The sequence below is a fragment of the Chenopodium album genome, chromosome 13, assembly GCF_948465745.1.
Source record: "Chenopodium album chromosome 13, dcCheAlbu1.1, whole genome shotgun sequence".
Classification (NCBI taxonomy): Eukaryota; Viridiplantae; Streptophyta; class Magnoliopsida; order Caryophyllales; family Amaranthaceae; genus Chenopodium; species Chenopodium album.
The window spans coordinates 2,352,166-2,368,810 of NC_137846.1; the positions used below are offsets into that span (position 1 = coordinate 2,352,166).

At 36.4% G+C, this 16,645-nt stretch overlaps 1 protein-coding gene and 1 pseudogene across 1 annotated transcript; one reads left to right on the forward strand and one right to left on the reverse strand.

Annotated features, from left to right (window-relative positions):
* The first annotated feature begins 227 nt into the window (after positions 1 to 227).
* On the forward strand, positions 228 to 6,738 carry LOC145577062 (origin of replication complex subunit 1B-like; annotated as a pseudogene).
* A 2,285-nt stretch (positions 6,739 to 9,023) lies between these two features.
* Positions 9,024 to 16,106, reverse strand: LOC145574214 (PH, RCC1 and FYVE domains-containing protein 1-like). Its single transcript, XM_081631955.1, has 9 exons — positions 15,462 to 16,106; positions 14,174 to 14,260; positions 13,959 to 14,048; positions 13,312 to 13,392; positions 13,008 to 13,202; positions 10,791 to 12,905; positions 10,296 to 10,442; positions 9,682 to 10,058; positions 9,024 to 9,509 (listed from the first exon to the last, which is right to left on the reverse strand). The coding sequence occupies exons 1-9, from the start codon at positions 15,519 to 15,521 to the stop codon at positions 9,365 to 9,367; spliced, it is 3,297 nt and encodes a 1,098-aa protein (XP_081488081.1). The 5' UTR covers positions 15,522 to 16,106; the 3' UTR covers positions 9,024 to 9,364.
* Positions 16,107 to 16,645: the final 539 nt, after the last annotated feature.

Here is a 16,645-nt window from a genome sequence, read left to right on the forward strand (position 1 = left end):
CCTCCTAATTGAATGATTATCCATAACCTCCGCAAACAGTGAATCAAAAGGCCGGGACGCAGAAAAATCCCTAAAGATTATGGAATTACGGCATAACCACAAACTCCAAAAGCGTACCCACGAAGGTACCTAAGCGAGTACTCGAAGGACTTTCCTGACTAATAAAAAATCGGATATAATCTTGAATCCAATCTGAGAGAGAAAGGTCTCCATTAAATTCTGAGCGAATGTCGAGGCATCAACCCCTCCAAACTGATCGTGCACTAAAGCACATTATGAAGAGGTGCTGTAAATCCTCTGGTTCCGAACGACAGAGGTCACATAACACGTCTTGAATCGGAACTCCTGTATGATTGAGTTCCACCTTGACTACAAGAGCGCGGTGTAGCAGTTTCCGTAAAAATAACTTCCATTTAGGCTGAAACTGGAGAGACCAAAGAACCTTCCAGAAGGAGTCATCAGCGGAATGTGTGGAAGCAGGAGAAAGTTGTTGCTGAAGCACTGCATTGAAGGATTTTATGTATTCGTCGTGTGCAATTACTAGATGTATAAATTGATCAAATTATGGAGATAATTAAGTTCGGACATTTGGGTCGTCGTTTTATCATAGCTAGAGGTACTAACGATCTTTGGGCTAGTAAAATAGCCCAAAGCCCAATTGGACGGATCGTATAAGGTCACACAAAGGGTCTGGATCGGGCACAAGAGGATAAGGCCCATGATGGGCCTCATCCTCTAGTATGGCCGACCACATGGAGTGGATTGAAGGGTTTTGGGCTTCCTAACCCTAGTCTAATTATAATGGGATTATAAATAGACTAGGTGCCTAGGGTTTGCTATCATGGATGCAATTATCTGATCAGTGTGATCAAACCCTAATTAGCAAACACGAGACCAACCCCTCTCGTACTCCTCTCTATCTCACGGCTCTCTCCTCCTCCCTTGGCGCCAGTCTGGTGGTTCGTGGTGGTGGTAGATCGTGGTGGTGGGTTAGTCCAATTAAGGTGGTGATCGCGGTTTTCCTCAATCACTCGACCAATCTAGTATTGGTGGACGGCTCGTTCGAAGCTCGTGGACTAAGTAGAGGAGCAACGCTTGGGGCTCTATTCTCTCCCCGATTTGTCAATCATTTGCTACGTGGAATTCACGCTTCAAAGGTATGATTATGTGTCTAGTGTAATATGCATGTGTTCTTGGGATTAGGTATTTTTATGAATGTGATTCATGTTTTATCCGCTGCGTAGTACCTATAAACTCCAACATGCATAACCAGTTTTAACCAAGTACTTTCCATAAGGGGTACTCGCCCAATAATGAAAATCATCCCGAGTCGTATCAGGAACCTCCATTGCCAAGATTGTCGAAGGCCATAAAACCAAAAGGGCCATAAAACCACATATTTGTTAGCAAAAAAATTTGACTATATATAAATTAAAATAAAATTAAAATTGACCAAAAATCTTAGTTAATAATATTATTATTACCTTATTTAAGTTCATCATGATTTATAGATACCTAATATAAAGGTATAAAATCATATGAAGGAAATACGTTAGCTAAATATGGAAAAGATATTTTATACTATACAATAGTTTTAAAGAAGATTTAACAAAAATAAATAAATAAATAAAATAAAATTTGAGAGAGAAAAAATTTAACCAGGAGATGACATGTGTCACTCCTGATCTCTATTTTAGTATATAGTTAGTGTTTGGTTGATGATTGATTGACAAGCACCATTATCAGATCAAGGTGCAACATATACTAAATTTTACTTATTTCATTTAAATAATTAAATGGTTACATTATACCTATCAAGGATAAATATTGATCAAATGTCCGATCGAATATATCATATACTTCTTATGCCTTTCACAAAAACATCAAAATATTATAGAGTACGAAATATTATGGAAGTTATTGCTTAATTCATTTCAATCCGTATTTTGAGAATACCATAATTTTAGTATACTCCTAATTTACAGGTCAACCATGTGTAGTGAAAATCATAATAATACCAATCTGATATAACCATTTTAGTAAAACGAAGACAAAAGAGTAGAAAGGGTAGGGGTGAGCATGGGATGGGTATCCGTACTGTTAGTATTATCGGTTCGGGTAACCGATAACCAATATCACTAAACGTGATATTCATAAACCGAATTGATAAGTTTGGGTATCCAGACTTTGGGTACCCGAATATTGAATCGGTTATCGGGTATCCAATATGATATCCAATAATGATAATTAAATTTAATAATGTAGTTATTATGATATCATTTAACACTAATTAACAACAATATCACATTATTTTGGCTGAATTATTAATAATTGGTATTATAAAGTAAATATGAAGTAAATTAAGAGTTTAGATTTTAGAAAAACAGAATTAAGGGCCTGTTCTGATTGACTGAACTAAACTGAACTTATTGGAGCTGAACTAAACTGAACTGAATATTTTATGAGAGAAAGAACTGAATTGAACTCATTAGAGCTGAACTAAACTGAACTGAAAATAATTTGAAGAGAACAGGCGCTCGATAGGAAAAAAAAAAGTTTCTTATCCGATCGGATTGGGTAACCGTTAATTTTAAAATAATACCCAATAACCATACCCGATAAAAAATTATTGAAACAGATACCTAAACTATTATGATTATTGAACCAGATACCCTAATTTTCGAAATGGATACGAATTGAATTTTTGGATTTCGGATAGTTTTGCTTGAGTTATAAAAACATGTATAAAAATAAAATAAAAATTCCACTATATTTGGACTTTAGTCAAAGCCCAACGGTTCAATGTTCCAAAGGTAACCCCTATAAAAGGAAGGCAATTTTCCCGCCAAATTTCAGTCACTCAGTATCTTTCTCCTCAGCTCTATCTCACCTTCTTCCTCCATTTTGTCTCTCCTAAATTGACACTTTTTCAATACCTTCACCTGCAGAGCTTCAATGGCGTAAACTCTGATCAAAATCAATAAATCCTCAGATCTAAAAAGAAAATTAAAACCCCCAATTTCACCTTCTTTTCTCTCTCTTCAAACCCCTAATACTCAAGCTCCATCTCGCCTCGTTTCATCACCAATTGAATCAACTCAACCTCGTCGATCTTCTCGTCGATTATCGCTTAATTCCGATGATTTTTTCCCGACCCCAAAAAAACCCATTAATCAATTCCCCCCCAAAACCCTAGAAAAATCTCCCAAAACCCCCAAATCTGTTAAAAAATCCAAATAGTAGTACCCAGATTGAGAAGGTATCGACCCTTGAACCAATTCAATCAAAGTCTCCTGCCTTGTCTGAAAAAAGGAAGAGAAATGGAGGGGTTGAATCGGAAAAATGGAAAATGTTGCAAAAGCTCAAGCTCGAGCTCAAAATGTGCCTAAGAAAAGGGTCTATTATAAGAAAATAAAGTATAACGAGAGTGAATTTGCAGTGGGGGATGATATTTATGTGAAGAGGAGAGAGAATGCGAGCTCCGATGAGGAGCACCCTGAGGTGGAGGAATGTAAGATGTGTTTTCGAGGCGGAAAGGCGGTGATGGTCGAGTGTCACGATTGCCTTGGTGGGTTTCATTTGAAGTGCTTAAAGCCTCCATTGAAAGAGGTTCCTGAAGGTGATTGGATGTGTGTGTTTTGTGAGGCTAAGAAATTGGGGAAGGAGGTTGAGCTTCCTAAGCCACCAAAGGGAAAGAAGAGAGTTTGGACTTTGAAAGAAAAGCTTCTTACAAGTGATTTGTGGGCTGCTAGGATTGAGAGGTATATTTTCTTTTGATTTTGTTATAGCATTGTTTGTTTAATGTTTTTTATTTCTTGAATTTGATCAATAAGTATATGTGGGATAAAGGTAGTAGTTTAATGATTTGGTTTCTGAATTTGATCAATAATTATATGGGGGATAAAGATAAAGTTTGATGATTTGGGTTGATCTTCTTGTAACCAGAAACCAATCGGTAACTCCTTTATATTTTAGTAGCTCTACTTTGTCATTAGGAAACTACTTTTTGTGGACCTCCCATTTGTGTCAGGTTCTTTATAACATTCTTGATTGGCCAACTAGACCAAATTCCAAGCTCATTGTGATAGGTAGAATTTTGCTTGTAATTCTCACTCCTCAGGGCTTAGGTGTCCGAAAATTCATTCCTTTCCTGCTGTAGTATAATGTCTCGAAGGAGAGTAGTGACAATCAATACTCACTCCATAATCCATACCCTACTTGCAGGAATAGCTAATACGATGGACCTTCCTGAGAAATTGCTTCCTCGTATCTCAAGTCGTATGGGAATAAACAGACTCTGTTTTGGCCCCCTATACCTTCCAGCAACTTCAAGAAATAATTATGAGCCGGCTTAAAGGAATGTGGCTTTTGATAAGCAAACTGTGGAATTCGCTTCTAGAAAGGTCATTATAATTGCCTTGTTGAAAGTTATCGCATCTAGATGTACTTTTTTCTCCATCATTGTATCTTCTTTACCGTATACTGTGATGATATTCAAGTCAATCTTTGTAATCAGGTAGCTGCTATTTCTGGAGATGCACGTAGGGCTCTGGAAATATGCCGCCGTGCAGCAGAAATTACAGATTACCTTATCAAGAATCAGGTCACTCCAGCTGATACGGCTTCTGCTGGTACATAATATTCTAAAGTCAAGAATATGTGTTCAAAATTCAGATTATGAAATATAGAAAGCTATGTTCTCTGTGATTTTTGTTTAACTTGATGCCCTACCCTTGAATCATGTCCTGATCCTCATTGAACCACTTTTGATAGAAAGCTATGTGCAGAATATGTGATTTTTGTTTACCAGTTCCATTTCTTTTCATATGATCCTCATTGTACCACTTTTGATTGACTTCATTATGTTGATCAATCCTCAGAGGAAGCAAGTGTTGGGATGGCAGAAGTTGAAGCAGCCATACAGGAAATGTTTCAGGCACCTCACATTCAAGTGAGTGAAATTTAATGCACAATTGTTGGACTAGTTATTTCATTGCAACTTATTGTTATTACCGTACCAGCTTAAACACATCATATATGGGTCATTTTCATCTTTCTCTGATTGCACTTCCTGGATTTGATGACCCCCTATCCCCTTCTGCTCGCTGAGTTGTCAGAGGAACCCTCTTGCTGCACCCTAAAGCATGTGAATATTCTTCTGATGACATTTCTTAACAATAATTTTGTTTTGGTTTAGTAGGTGATCAGGAGCTCCTGCAGATTGGGAAAGATATTTTTGGCGGCTATGGTGCAAGAGCTTTACAAGACAGGAATGGCCGAGACCACCTTTGAAAAGGTTGGATTCTTCAGACCTTTGACATCTTTTGTTATGCTGCTTATCATCATTTCCTAAACATTGTTTTATTAGCTCTAAAAAAATGTGTTGTACATCTGCTCATTATAGTAACTGTTGTTCTATCATAATATCTTTGAAATTGAGCCGATGAAAAGCCTCCGTACAAACAAACTCTGGATCACCCACAAATTCTCAATCATTTTTTTCTTCTCCATGACTTTATAATGACTATTTGCGAGAAATGATAAAACTGTAGGCAAGACACAATATAACCTTTCTGAAATGATTAGTTTTTCTTCATTATTTATGCAGCTGGCTTTCACGGTGTCTTGCTTTTGTACAAGAAATGGTGAGCAATTTCCTAGATGTGATGTTCTCTTAAGAGTTGGGTAAGTACTAATATCTGTTGCTCATTTTATTATATCCCCTTTTTCCAATTAGGTGCTTTGGTGTTCTGAGGATTTTAGTCCATGATATTCTTTGCCTTTTGTTAGTTGTCCTTGAACTTATGCAGTCAGTCAATCACTGCTGAATGATGAATTCTTAAACAATCTTGAACTACCTTGGGAAAGAACTAGCCAAACTATCCATTACAAGGTTACCAAACATATATTTTTGGCCTTTCCCAAAATAATTGGCACCCGATTTAGTAAACTAAAATTTAGACATTACTGAATTATCCTTAAAGATACCTTTCACCAAGGATTCCAAAGAAAGACTATTAGTAAAGTGGAAACATAGTTGTGAATATTGAAGAATTTTTCCTGCTTTGTAATCCAAAAAATGTAAAATAGTGAAGGATAATTATAGGATATTAACTCAATTTTTGTAGAGACTGAACAATCCATCAATTGTAACCTGTTAGTTAGGGATGGAGGGAGTATCTTACTTGAAGAGGGACTGCAGCGAAACTTCTACTCGTTCCTTCTTTTAGTATACTGAGGCTTCTAATACCTCGACTAACTCTATCTGGTTTCACACAGCTGTAAACTCGGTGAATGCAGAATCATCCTTTGTGAGCCAGGTTCCAGGCATCGGTTGCAGAAGTTGCAGTTGAATTTCCCTAGGTAAGTTTCAGTACACATTGTCCAATAATATCAATACTTGTTTGCAAGGCTTTGTATTAGGTACTTTCTGATTTTCTTAAGAACTATAGTATCCGCGTTTGAATTGCAATTCAAACTCAGACTGTTACATTGGTTTTCTTAGCTCCATAATACTCTCTCTGCTTTCGATTTATAAGCTGAATACTAGAAGCAACTCAACACAAGTCATCAAATGTTTTTTATACCACTGTAGTTTTAAGCCAAGTGCAAGTTACTATACATAGCCTGTAAGCTTTTTAACTCGTTTTTTTTCTGCTTCTATTTATCAGCGATGATGTGACATTTGCTCTAGAGGACTGTCAGGAGATTCCATGGCTAGCAAAATACTTACGATAGAAGAATGGTGATGTATCAACAAAAAAAATGTTCGAAATCCATTTTCCTCGTTGGTATTCAGCTGTGTTGCTTCTAGTATTCATCTTATTTAATCGATGGAGTGTTGAGCTCTTCTGAACTTCAGCATGTACTTGTATCTAGTTTATGCATTGATCAGTAAACAAGAAATACAAAATTTTGTTAGCTTTCTAAGTTAAATAGGGAAAACTTACGAGTTTCAGGGAACACAAATGTATCATTTGAGGTGTTATAGTGAAGTATAAAATTTGCTCCTTGCCTTTGTAGATATATGCTTAAATAAAGGATTGTTATCAAAATATAGTAAAACGCTCATTTGTTTATTTCAAATCCCTTCATGATAACATCCCATAAATTTCTAAGCTATTGATGCAAATGAAGATTTTCAGCGCAATATTATTATAATTAGTACGAGTAGTATTAGTAATATGAAATTTACATGGGACACTAGGGTGCTCTATGCTCATTAGTCATTATGCATCCGATGTGAAAACAGAGAGGTATCTTTATAAAAAAAAGTCGGACAATTCATCTCAATTCATTTCATACTTTCATAGCTTTTCAAAATTAAATATCTCCATGTTTACAATTTACTAATTTTAATTAAATTTAGAGAGAAATTTAGAGTTTTTTAAGAGAGAAAGTTTCTAGAGAGCGAATTTGAGGAGGAAAAGAAATTTATAAAGCAATACTAACAGATTTTTTCCTACGTGTATGAGTTTTTTTTTTTATTTTTTATAATATGAATTAAGTATACGAGCATCTCATAGGACAAAGAAATTATAAATAAAAAAAGAAGTGTAATGTGTTTCCAAAAAAAAAAAAAAAAAAAGAAAATAAAGGTGTAATGCGAAACAAAGTACAACTACTCGAGATTAGCTCAATTGAACACGGTAGAAAAATAGACTAAAAATGATAATGTGTCAAGTCGGGCTACCCTAACACGAAGTCGAGCATCATAAGCAACTAAGCACTCCCTAAGCCCCTTAGGCCTTAGTAGTAGAATACTCCATAATTATCTATCTAAGAAGTAAGAACCCATGCCACAATTCAAAAGACGCGCGTTAACTCTCTCTTATTTTTATTCAAAAACGAATTAAAACTTGGTATAATAACTAACAACAGAGGTTGTTACAATTTGCCAACTCATTTTCTCTCTCTAAAATCCACTCAACTTCTACTTCTCTCTCTAAAATCCACTCAATTTGTATCCCTAAAATCAGCAATTCAAATACACTCAACCTCTCTTTCTAAATTCAGCTGATCAACAATGGAGAAAATACCAGCTAAATTCGCTGAAACGGAGGAGAAGACGACAATTTCTCAAGAAACAGAGGAGAATGTGGCAATTTCTCAAGAAACAGAGAAGAATCAGAAGAAATCCTCTCAAGAAATCTATGAAATGGAGGAGATGAAGATGATTGCTGACGAAAATACTGATGATCAGAAAACAGAGGTAAACTCTGAAAAAGCAGAGGAGAAGACACTTTCTCCCGAAAATGCTGCTAAAATGGCGGAGAAGAGGAAGATGATCGCCAAAAGAAAAGCTCCAATGGAGGAAAGCAAACCTGACAAAGTCGCTAAAATGGATGATATAGACGAACCAGAAGAGATGACTACAGCCCAAGCCAACATAGTAACTACTTTCTGTTGAAAACATTCTTCAAACGTCGGGACAAACAGACCAAGCCAATTGTCCACATTCAACGAAATTAAATGGTGAAATGCACCAACTTAAAACAGACCAAATTGCTATTATATATAGTTATCCCCAACTAGTAGCAAGAATTCTAGTAAAGAATTGGTCATATCGATGTACCTAGGTATCCAGTTTATTGCTCTCCTTCCCATTTGCATACTGAATTATTGATTCTGCCTATTGATTTACTTGAATATCATAATTTTTTTAGTACATCAAGATGAAATATATACTACTTGTAATACACTAATGAGTTTTTATGATGTAGTTATGTAAATGAATCATACTAAGTACAAAACAATCTTTACAGCATTATTAAACAAATTCAATTTGTGTTTAGTTGTTTGCCTCGGAAATGACTATACATTGACCTTTACATAAACTATTGACAGAGTCACGAATGTATTTGTCCCTTTGATCTGTATATATGAACAAATTCAGCTTAAACAAGAAAGCTACAATCAATTTATATTATTAAGATGAAAATTATCAAAAATACTGAACAATCATCGCGGTATGGTCAATGTTCAGCCAAGTTATACATGGAGACTGGAAAGCCCTACCAAAGGAGGTTAGAAAACCTGAAAATTGCTTTCATTTAATCAGAATTTACAAGGCAGCTGCTTTTAACAATAGCCAGCAACGTACAATGTATATACATTTCTCACCCTCAATCCTCACACATCTTACGATTAAAAAAGATAAGGAAAAAAAAAAAAGGGAAGCTACAATCAAATTTTAGGGACTAGAGAAAGAATCAAAGAAAACAATCGAACCTCTGCATCTGGACTGTTAATATTAGTCCAAGATTCACAGCTTCATAAAGATTAGCACAAAATCGTGTGGAACAACATAATGCATAAGCTGTAGGAGCGAAACTTGAAAAATAAATCTCCAAGTCTACAAATTTCATTTATCGGTGATGAATGAGCCTAGGTCACTTTCAACACCAACACTCGACTTATCAGATGTACGAACATTGTAGCGCTCGTATACTCTTTCTCGGTTTGCTGCCCACCACTGTTCTGCTTGCTTTTCACTAAACCTTTTCCGGCTGCAATAAACAGGGAAAAACAATTATATAAACTTTGACAGTCCAAATGCCCCTGTATGGCTGTATCTGACGAGCAAAGAAAAGTGGCCTATAGACTACTTAAGAGTATGAAATTAACAAATCTACAACTTAAAACACAATCTAAAATAGGACTACAGAAGAAAGAACTCACCTAAAACGAACTCTCTTTAGATCCTTGATACCTCCAGGTAAGGAGACAAATGTAATATATACACCCGGCTCATCCTGCTCAACCCATTCATTCTCTGGACGAGGCTCACCTTCTCGAGTTCTATTACCATTTCTTGTCGCCTCTGTACTAGCTACTCTACTTTGAACAGAACTACGGCTACTAGGGGTGGCTGACCCATTTGAAAACACAAGACCATTGAAACCATATGAGTCAAGGCTAGGTATCTGGTCATTACATTGGTCGATTGAGGGATTTGAGATGTCAGCAAAAGTAGGAGTGGAGGACAACGATGGAAATACAGGAGACTTGCTATTTCGCGTAGCTCCAACAGGTAGCCTTTCAGCCATCTCTTTGAGCTGTATGAAGAAAGATATATATTACTCATCAACGCAAAATCACATCAATGATCAGTAGACAGTTGCAACAAGATAACTATCATTAATTCCGGTGAATCAAAATCAAACTCATAACAGGTGCACCAAATTATAAGAGAAGACTTTATACTTTGTAATGAATTCAAAATAACGTGATAAGTTACAAGAGTCGAGAAAAATATAGAAATATAGAGAAAGTGAAGAAAATCTAAAAGATACCTGGGCAGTTAGTGATTTGATCACTTCCTTGGCCGCTTTGCATTTTGCAGTCTCTTCACCTGCTATTGATATCGCTTCCTTTAATTGCTTGTTTGCTCTTTCCAATTCAACCTCTTGAACCTGAGCTTTGCGAGTGAGACTTTCAACCTACAAGAAAAGAACAGGATAATTATGACCATGTTGGCAACAGCATACTTCAAAAGTAATTAGACTAAAAATAACGGTTCACTCACAATTGAATCTAGAAATACCAAGTGACCATAAATTTGAACTCACAGATAATCATCCTCATTTCCATAACAAACTTAATTAACAGATCTCCGCTATGAAATGTAATGGTTACAAATACACAGTAAACTTTCAAAAAGGTGTCTTATCATTCTAGCAAAGCCACTAATGTTTATGATACTTTATAGAAATGCTAAATTGTTCAATGTAAAGGGATAAATCAATAGTCACAGATGTAACATTACAAGTAGAAAATAAGTTCCATACCTGTGCTCTTAATCGGATAACCTCCTGGCTAAGGCTATCATTGGTCCCCTTGGCACCATCAACAGTCACTTTTGGGGACATAAGTCCTGAGAGGGTTGGGGTAGGTGTTGTTGAACGAGGTGGACTTGGCCGTCTAGAGATTGGTGAAGTTGCTCGAGAAACTATTCTGGATCCAGGAACTGAAGCGGAGAAAAATTTCTTTGATGACCCAAACATAGGATTGAAAGATTTGGATATATTAGCTCCCCATTGTGACCCTCCATTTGGTATAGGTGATACACGACTGCTATCATATTCAAACTTCTTGTTTTTCTTAGATCGACCTTCTGAGGAGTCCATTGAAGAGTATCTTGCAAGCTGACCACGGGATCCAGAATCAAGCTTTTCCTCTCTCTCATTAAGCTCAGTCCCTTGATTCACGATTCCTCTTCTACTAGCAGAGGAACGGGTTGAAGCCCCAGTTTCAACTGCTTTCCTAAGTTTAGTAAGGCAATTATCACAGACCCGATAAGGTTTGTTTGGATTAGGTGCCATGGAAGCCTTGAAAGACTTCTTACTACTACATGAATGACAAAATAAAAGCCCGCAATTGTAACAGTTATGCCGTTTTCTTTTGAAGTTAAATGGCAAGCGACAGCCAGAACACATTGACTGATCAACACCTGAAACCCACTTATGTAGACATACAGCGGCAGTGAAGTTTGTACCACAAGCAATACTTCTCACTTGTTTATCTTTTAGAGCTTCTACTAATGTAGGGCCATTTCGATCTTCTGTATCCCCATGACCTAATCGTCCATTGGCACCCTTCCCCCAAGTGTAAACTTCAGTTCTTGAGGTCAAGGCAGCAACATGATAAGCACCACAAGCTATCTCCTCCACAAAACACTTTGAAAGCTTTCCTTCCACACGTGTCGGGAGCTTCCCATCACTATGAGGATTACCTAGTTGGCCATAAACAGGGCTACCCATCGTATAAACATGACCAGACGTTGTAAGTGCAACTGTTATGCTATGTCCACAGGTAACCTGACAGAAATTAGGCTCTACAAGATCAGCAACACATGTGGGCACAAGTTTTGCCTCCTTATCACCATGCCCAAGTCGGCCTTTATCTCCATCACCCCAAGTAAATAGCTTACCTGAAGAGCAGTTGCTAGACCCTGAGCTGCCCACCATAACTTCTACAACTGCAGCAGTATGCCAAACACCACAAGCAGCTCGAACTGTGCGAAGACCCTTTAGGGACTCCACTTCTCTGGGTATGGAAACACTTTTACGGTCTCCATGGCCCAAAACACCAAAAGTGCCATCTCCAAAAGTAAATAATTGGCCAGCAGAAGTCACAACAGCTGTGTGCCAGGGTCCACAGGAGATGTATGAGACATGTATGCCCTCTAGCGGACCATTCACTCTTTTCGGGACCCAGTGGCTTACATCATTCCCATGCCCAAGAAGGCCAAAATTGAAAGCACCATCACCCCAGGTGTACAATTCACCAGAAAGGGTGACAGCACAAGTATGATGCTCCCCACATGCTACAAGCTCAATGTTGGTGGTGCTGAGGGCATCAATGAGCTTTGGATGTGATACATCAGCATCCACCCCATGCCCCAGTCTGCCACCTGTTTCCTCACCCCAAGAAAAAATCTCCCCTTGCTTGGTAACTAGAGCTGCATGCCGTCCGCCACAAGCTATGTTCTGGACATCCAACACTACAGCCGACTCTAATGCCTTAGGCAACAAAGAATCCATCTTGTTGCCAAAACAACTACCTGTTCTACGCACTCCACCACCCAACACACCATCTCCTGTACCTTCTCCCCAGATAAAAACATCACCCAGGGCATCCCCCTCATCAAGACCAGAACCTTGACTTGATGAGCTAACAGCACTTGATAGACTGACCCTAAAAGTATCTGCACCCATTCCTTTCATTTGACTATATACACTATCTGAGCCTGAAGAAATGGAATGGACAGACATAGCAGCAGAATCTGAAGGGAAAAAACCCTTAGGGGGCGCAGTGAGCATCACATCTGAGACTGCTTTGTCCAAAGCATTTTTAGGGGGGCTGTCGTATGGACTATGAAGACGAAGGTGTTCACTGCTATCCTGATTTCATTTAAATAAAACTCAATCAAGCATGGAAGATAAAATTTCAACAAGGAAATGATACTTTTTTATTACTTCTGTTCCTTTTTTATTATGTAGTACCTTCTGCAAGCTATCTCCACTAGCAAAGGGAGAGTGTAAAGGAGAGCTTCTTCGTGTATAGGTCCTAGGACTATTTGCTTCAGATGGAATGCTATCACTCCTTGATTCTGTTCTCCACTTCCGTTGCTGAGTCCTTGAAATCAAAGCTTTGAGACCACTAAACCATACTTCAGCTTCATCCTTATCCTTGCAAATCTGATGATAAAAAGTAACTTGAAAATTGCTTGAAGAAAAATAAAGAAACAAAAGGGCCCGAAGAAGGAGAATTCCATATAATAAGGTACAGAGTATAGAAAATTCATACCAAGTCCAATGATCTATCATTATATATGAGAGAAAATGACTGGTATTCCTTCTCCGGCCGAGGATATCTTTGAAAAATTGGCTGTATGGAGAAGGAATTGATTAGTATGGATCCACATACATCCAAATGAGTTCAGTCAAAATCTTTTAACACCATTAGGAAAATTCCAAATTACCATCAAACAGCAGCTTACAATCCCTCATTCTTTTCCTACCACCATCCCCAACTAAACTTTATTAAAAACAAAAAAGGCAAACAATATACCACGTGAATCACACAAAACACACAGGATATTTGGTAATTCACAAAAACAAAAAATTTACACATTCAAAAATAACTAGGGGCTTGTTTGGCATTGTTTTTTGTTTTCAGTTTTTTTGAAAACAAAAAACCAAAAACAGGAAACAAGAAAAAGGTGTTTTCACTTTTAATTGTCAGTTTTCAAAATTAGCATGATTTTAATAAATTTGACTAATTTTGGATTCATTATATTACATATATTATACACTTTTAAAATACAAAAAACCAAAAAACTGAAAACCACAACAATGCCAAACGAACCCTAGATTTTTGGTTTTACTTTTCCTTTTAAGTGACAGAAAATATCATGTTACTCAAAAAGATCTTAAACAAATTGTGTGACTTACTGTGCGCTGGCCAGAAATAATTCTGGAAACATGGCTCAGCTTCAGGTGCTTCTCCTCTTTCCCCGAGAACCATATCAAAACAGATTCATCCTGTAATCAATATTTCAGTCATAAAGATACTAATGAAAGCATTCAGGGTACTATTACCCAGTCAAATATCTGAAGCAGGAAAGAACAACATAAACAAACAAGTTCATAAAAAAAGAGAAACTTACATTGGATAGCCGGAACGGACAGAACTTTGGTTTTCCTCTTCTTCCATACTTAAGCAGATATGCACCTTTTTTAAGGGCAGTAATCGCCTGAAATGAATCCAGCGAATAGCCTATAAATGATCAAAATGATCGTTGAAATGCTCAAAGGATATTATTATACTGACACTTTGTGTTTGACTCCTTGCAAAAAGTCTTTTCCAGGTGAGAGGACAAACTATACATGTTAACCATCTATTCTCATAACTATGATATCCAAGTGGCCTCTGTTTTGTTATAGAGGGGCAGCAGACAAGAACTACATACAGAGTTACTGACAGGAGTAATCAAACACTAAGACAGAACCGCATCTAGGGAACTATGGTATGAGACTAAGCCCAACATAGTTGAAATTGAAGATCAGTCATTTGAAAGATATGATTCCAAACCAACTGGTGTCTCAAAATTGTCGGTAATGTAACTATATCTAACTCCCTTTCCGCAATGTAGCCTTTCTAATGACACCTAAACTTCCCTCTTTTTCTAATAAACATTAGCAGTTCTCAATTTTTTAAAGCTAATATTAGGCATTATTACAACAGTGGATCTTGCATTTGCGCTCAGTGTACTCTTAAAGTCCATTACTATCAGAAACAAAACCATGAAGTAGCATAATTTCTAAGTATGTATCAAAGTGAAGTTGAGTTTAGATCGCAAACCCTTCATATAGGCCGACTGAATAAGATACCAAACGCATGGTTATATCGTCTATGAACATCAATGTTACTCGTATTCTCCATCACCAGAGCAATGTTGTCTAATTAAACCACGTGATAACGAAACTACATACAGATTACAGACCAGACTCCTAATTGGATGATACACATAACAAATTAGCCTAATTTGAATTGGTCTCAAACAATTCCCATCAGTTACCAAATTCATAGCTAATTTTTCCTCGGATTCACTACTAACTAACTCCTAGTTACTCATAGTCCTCTTCGCAAAAACAATGTCATCTAATGTTACACTTGACCACAAAAGAACATTCGAAAATCTCTAATTAGCCTAAACACCTAACAAATTAAACCGAATTCGGCTTCAGCTATTTCCATACATCTCAACTCCAAGCAATCATATTATTCATGAATGATAAAATTATTCATACATTCAATTACACCAAATGCTCATAATAAGTTCAAATCATTTCAATTTCGCCTAAAAATAGCAATTACAACGCTAACAATCAAAATTGCAAAATAATTAAGCATAAAAATTCGAAAAAAAAAATAGTAAGAAATTAAGAATTTACCTGCTCAATATCTCTTTCAACAGGACCATTGCGAGTAAGATCTGTAGTCATTTTATCCATCTCCTCAAAAATTGAAGCTCAAACCAGATTTTTCCCCCAAAAATCAAACACATAAAATCCAAAGAAATTCAACTCAAACTCAAACTCAACTTCAACTTCAACTCATCCATTCTCAAAGTAATGAAACCCTTCCATACATCAAATTCTCAATTAAAAACTTCAATTACAACAATTTCCTCAAATCAAATTTCACTTCATCATCAAGTATTCCAGAAACTTCGGAAAACCGGCATTATCAATCAGCTTAATTTCAGCTGAATTACACTAAGAACTAACAAAAATTACACTCAAATACGAACAAATTCGAAATCACAAATTGCGAGAAAATAGTAGAGTTTTTTTTTTTTTTTTTTTTTTTTTTTGAGGGTGTAAAGAAAGTCAAAGGTGGATTGACTAGCGCCGGAAAAAAGAGGAGAGAGAAAGAGGAAAATGGTCAGAAATGAATCAGCGAAAAGGTAGGAGAGAGAATCTGGGAGAGTAAATGATCTGAAAACTAGTTGCAGAGTTCAGAGGAAAGAGAGAGAAAGTGATAGAAAGAGGGAGAGATGAGTTTTTTTTAGGAGAGAGAAACTTGAATCATTTACTAATTACTCTTCTTAAAATTTAGAATTTGGTATAATTATTACTTCGTATTATAAATGAAAACAATAATTATAAAGTGACAAAGAAAAAGGGAAAAGGGAAAAAAAAAATTAAAGTTGAAAATTGCTTCATCTATATCTATTCATCTAAATGCATAAGTAATTATAAACCTGATATGTAATTACATATATCTATCTTATTACCGGGTATATTTAGAAGGTCTTAAAGGGTGTTTAGGCACATTTGGAGGATTTTAAACGAGCAAATTAAAACAAAAATACGTGGATACGTGATTAGTGCATGAATAATAAGTTATGAATTACTAATTTTAATTTTGAAACACTGTACTAGAAAAATCATTTTTAAAAAAAAAAATTATATTGTACATCAATCATCTACTCATTTTATGAAATTTGTATCATCTATAAAATTATTGAATAATTTACATCAAAATCACTTACACTAAATCGAAAGGTAACTTAAAATCAATCTAACAACATAAGTTTAGTTGCTCGACCAAATTAGGTATCACACTATCACTT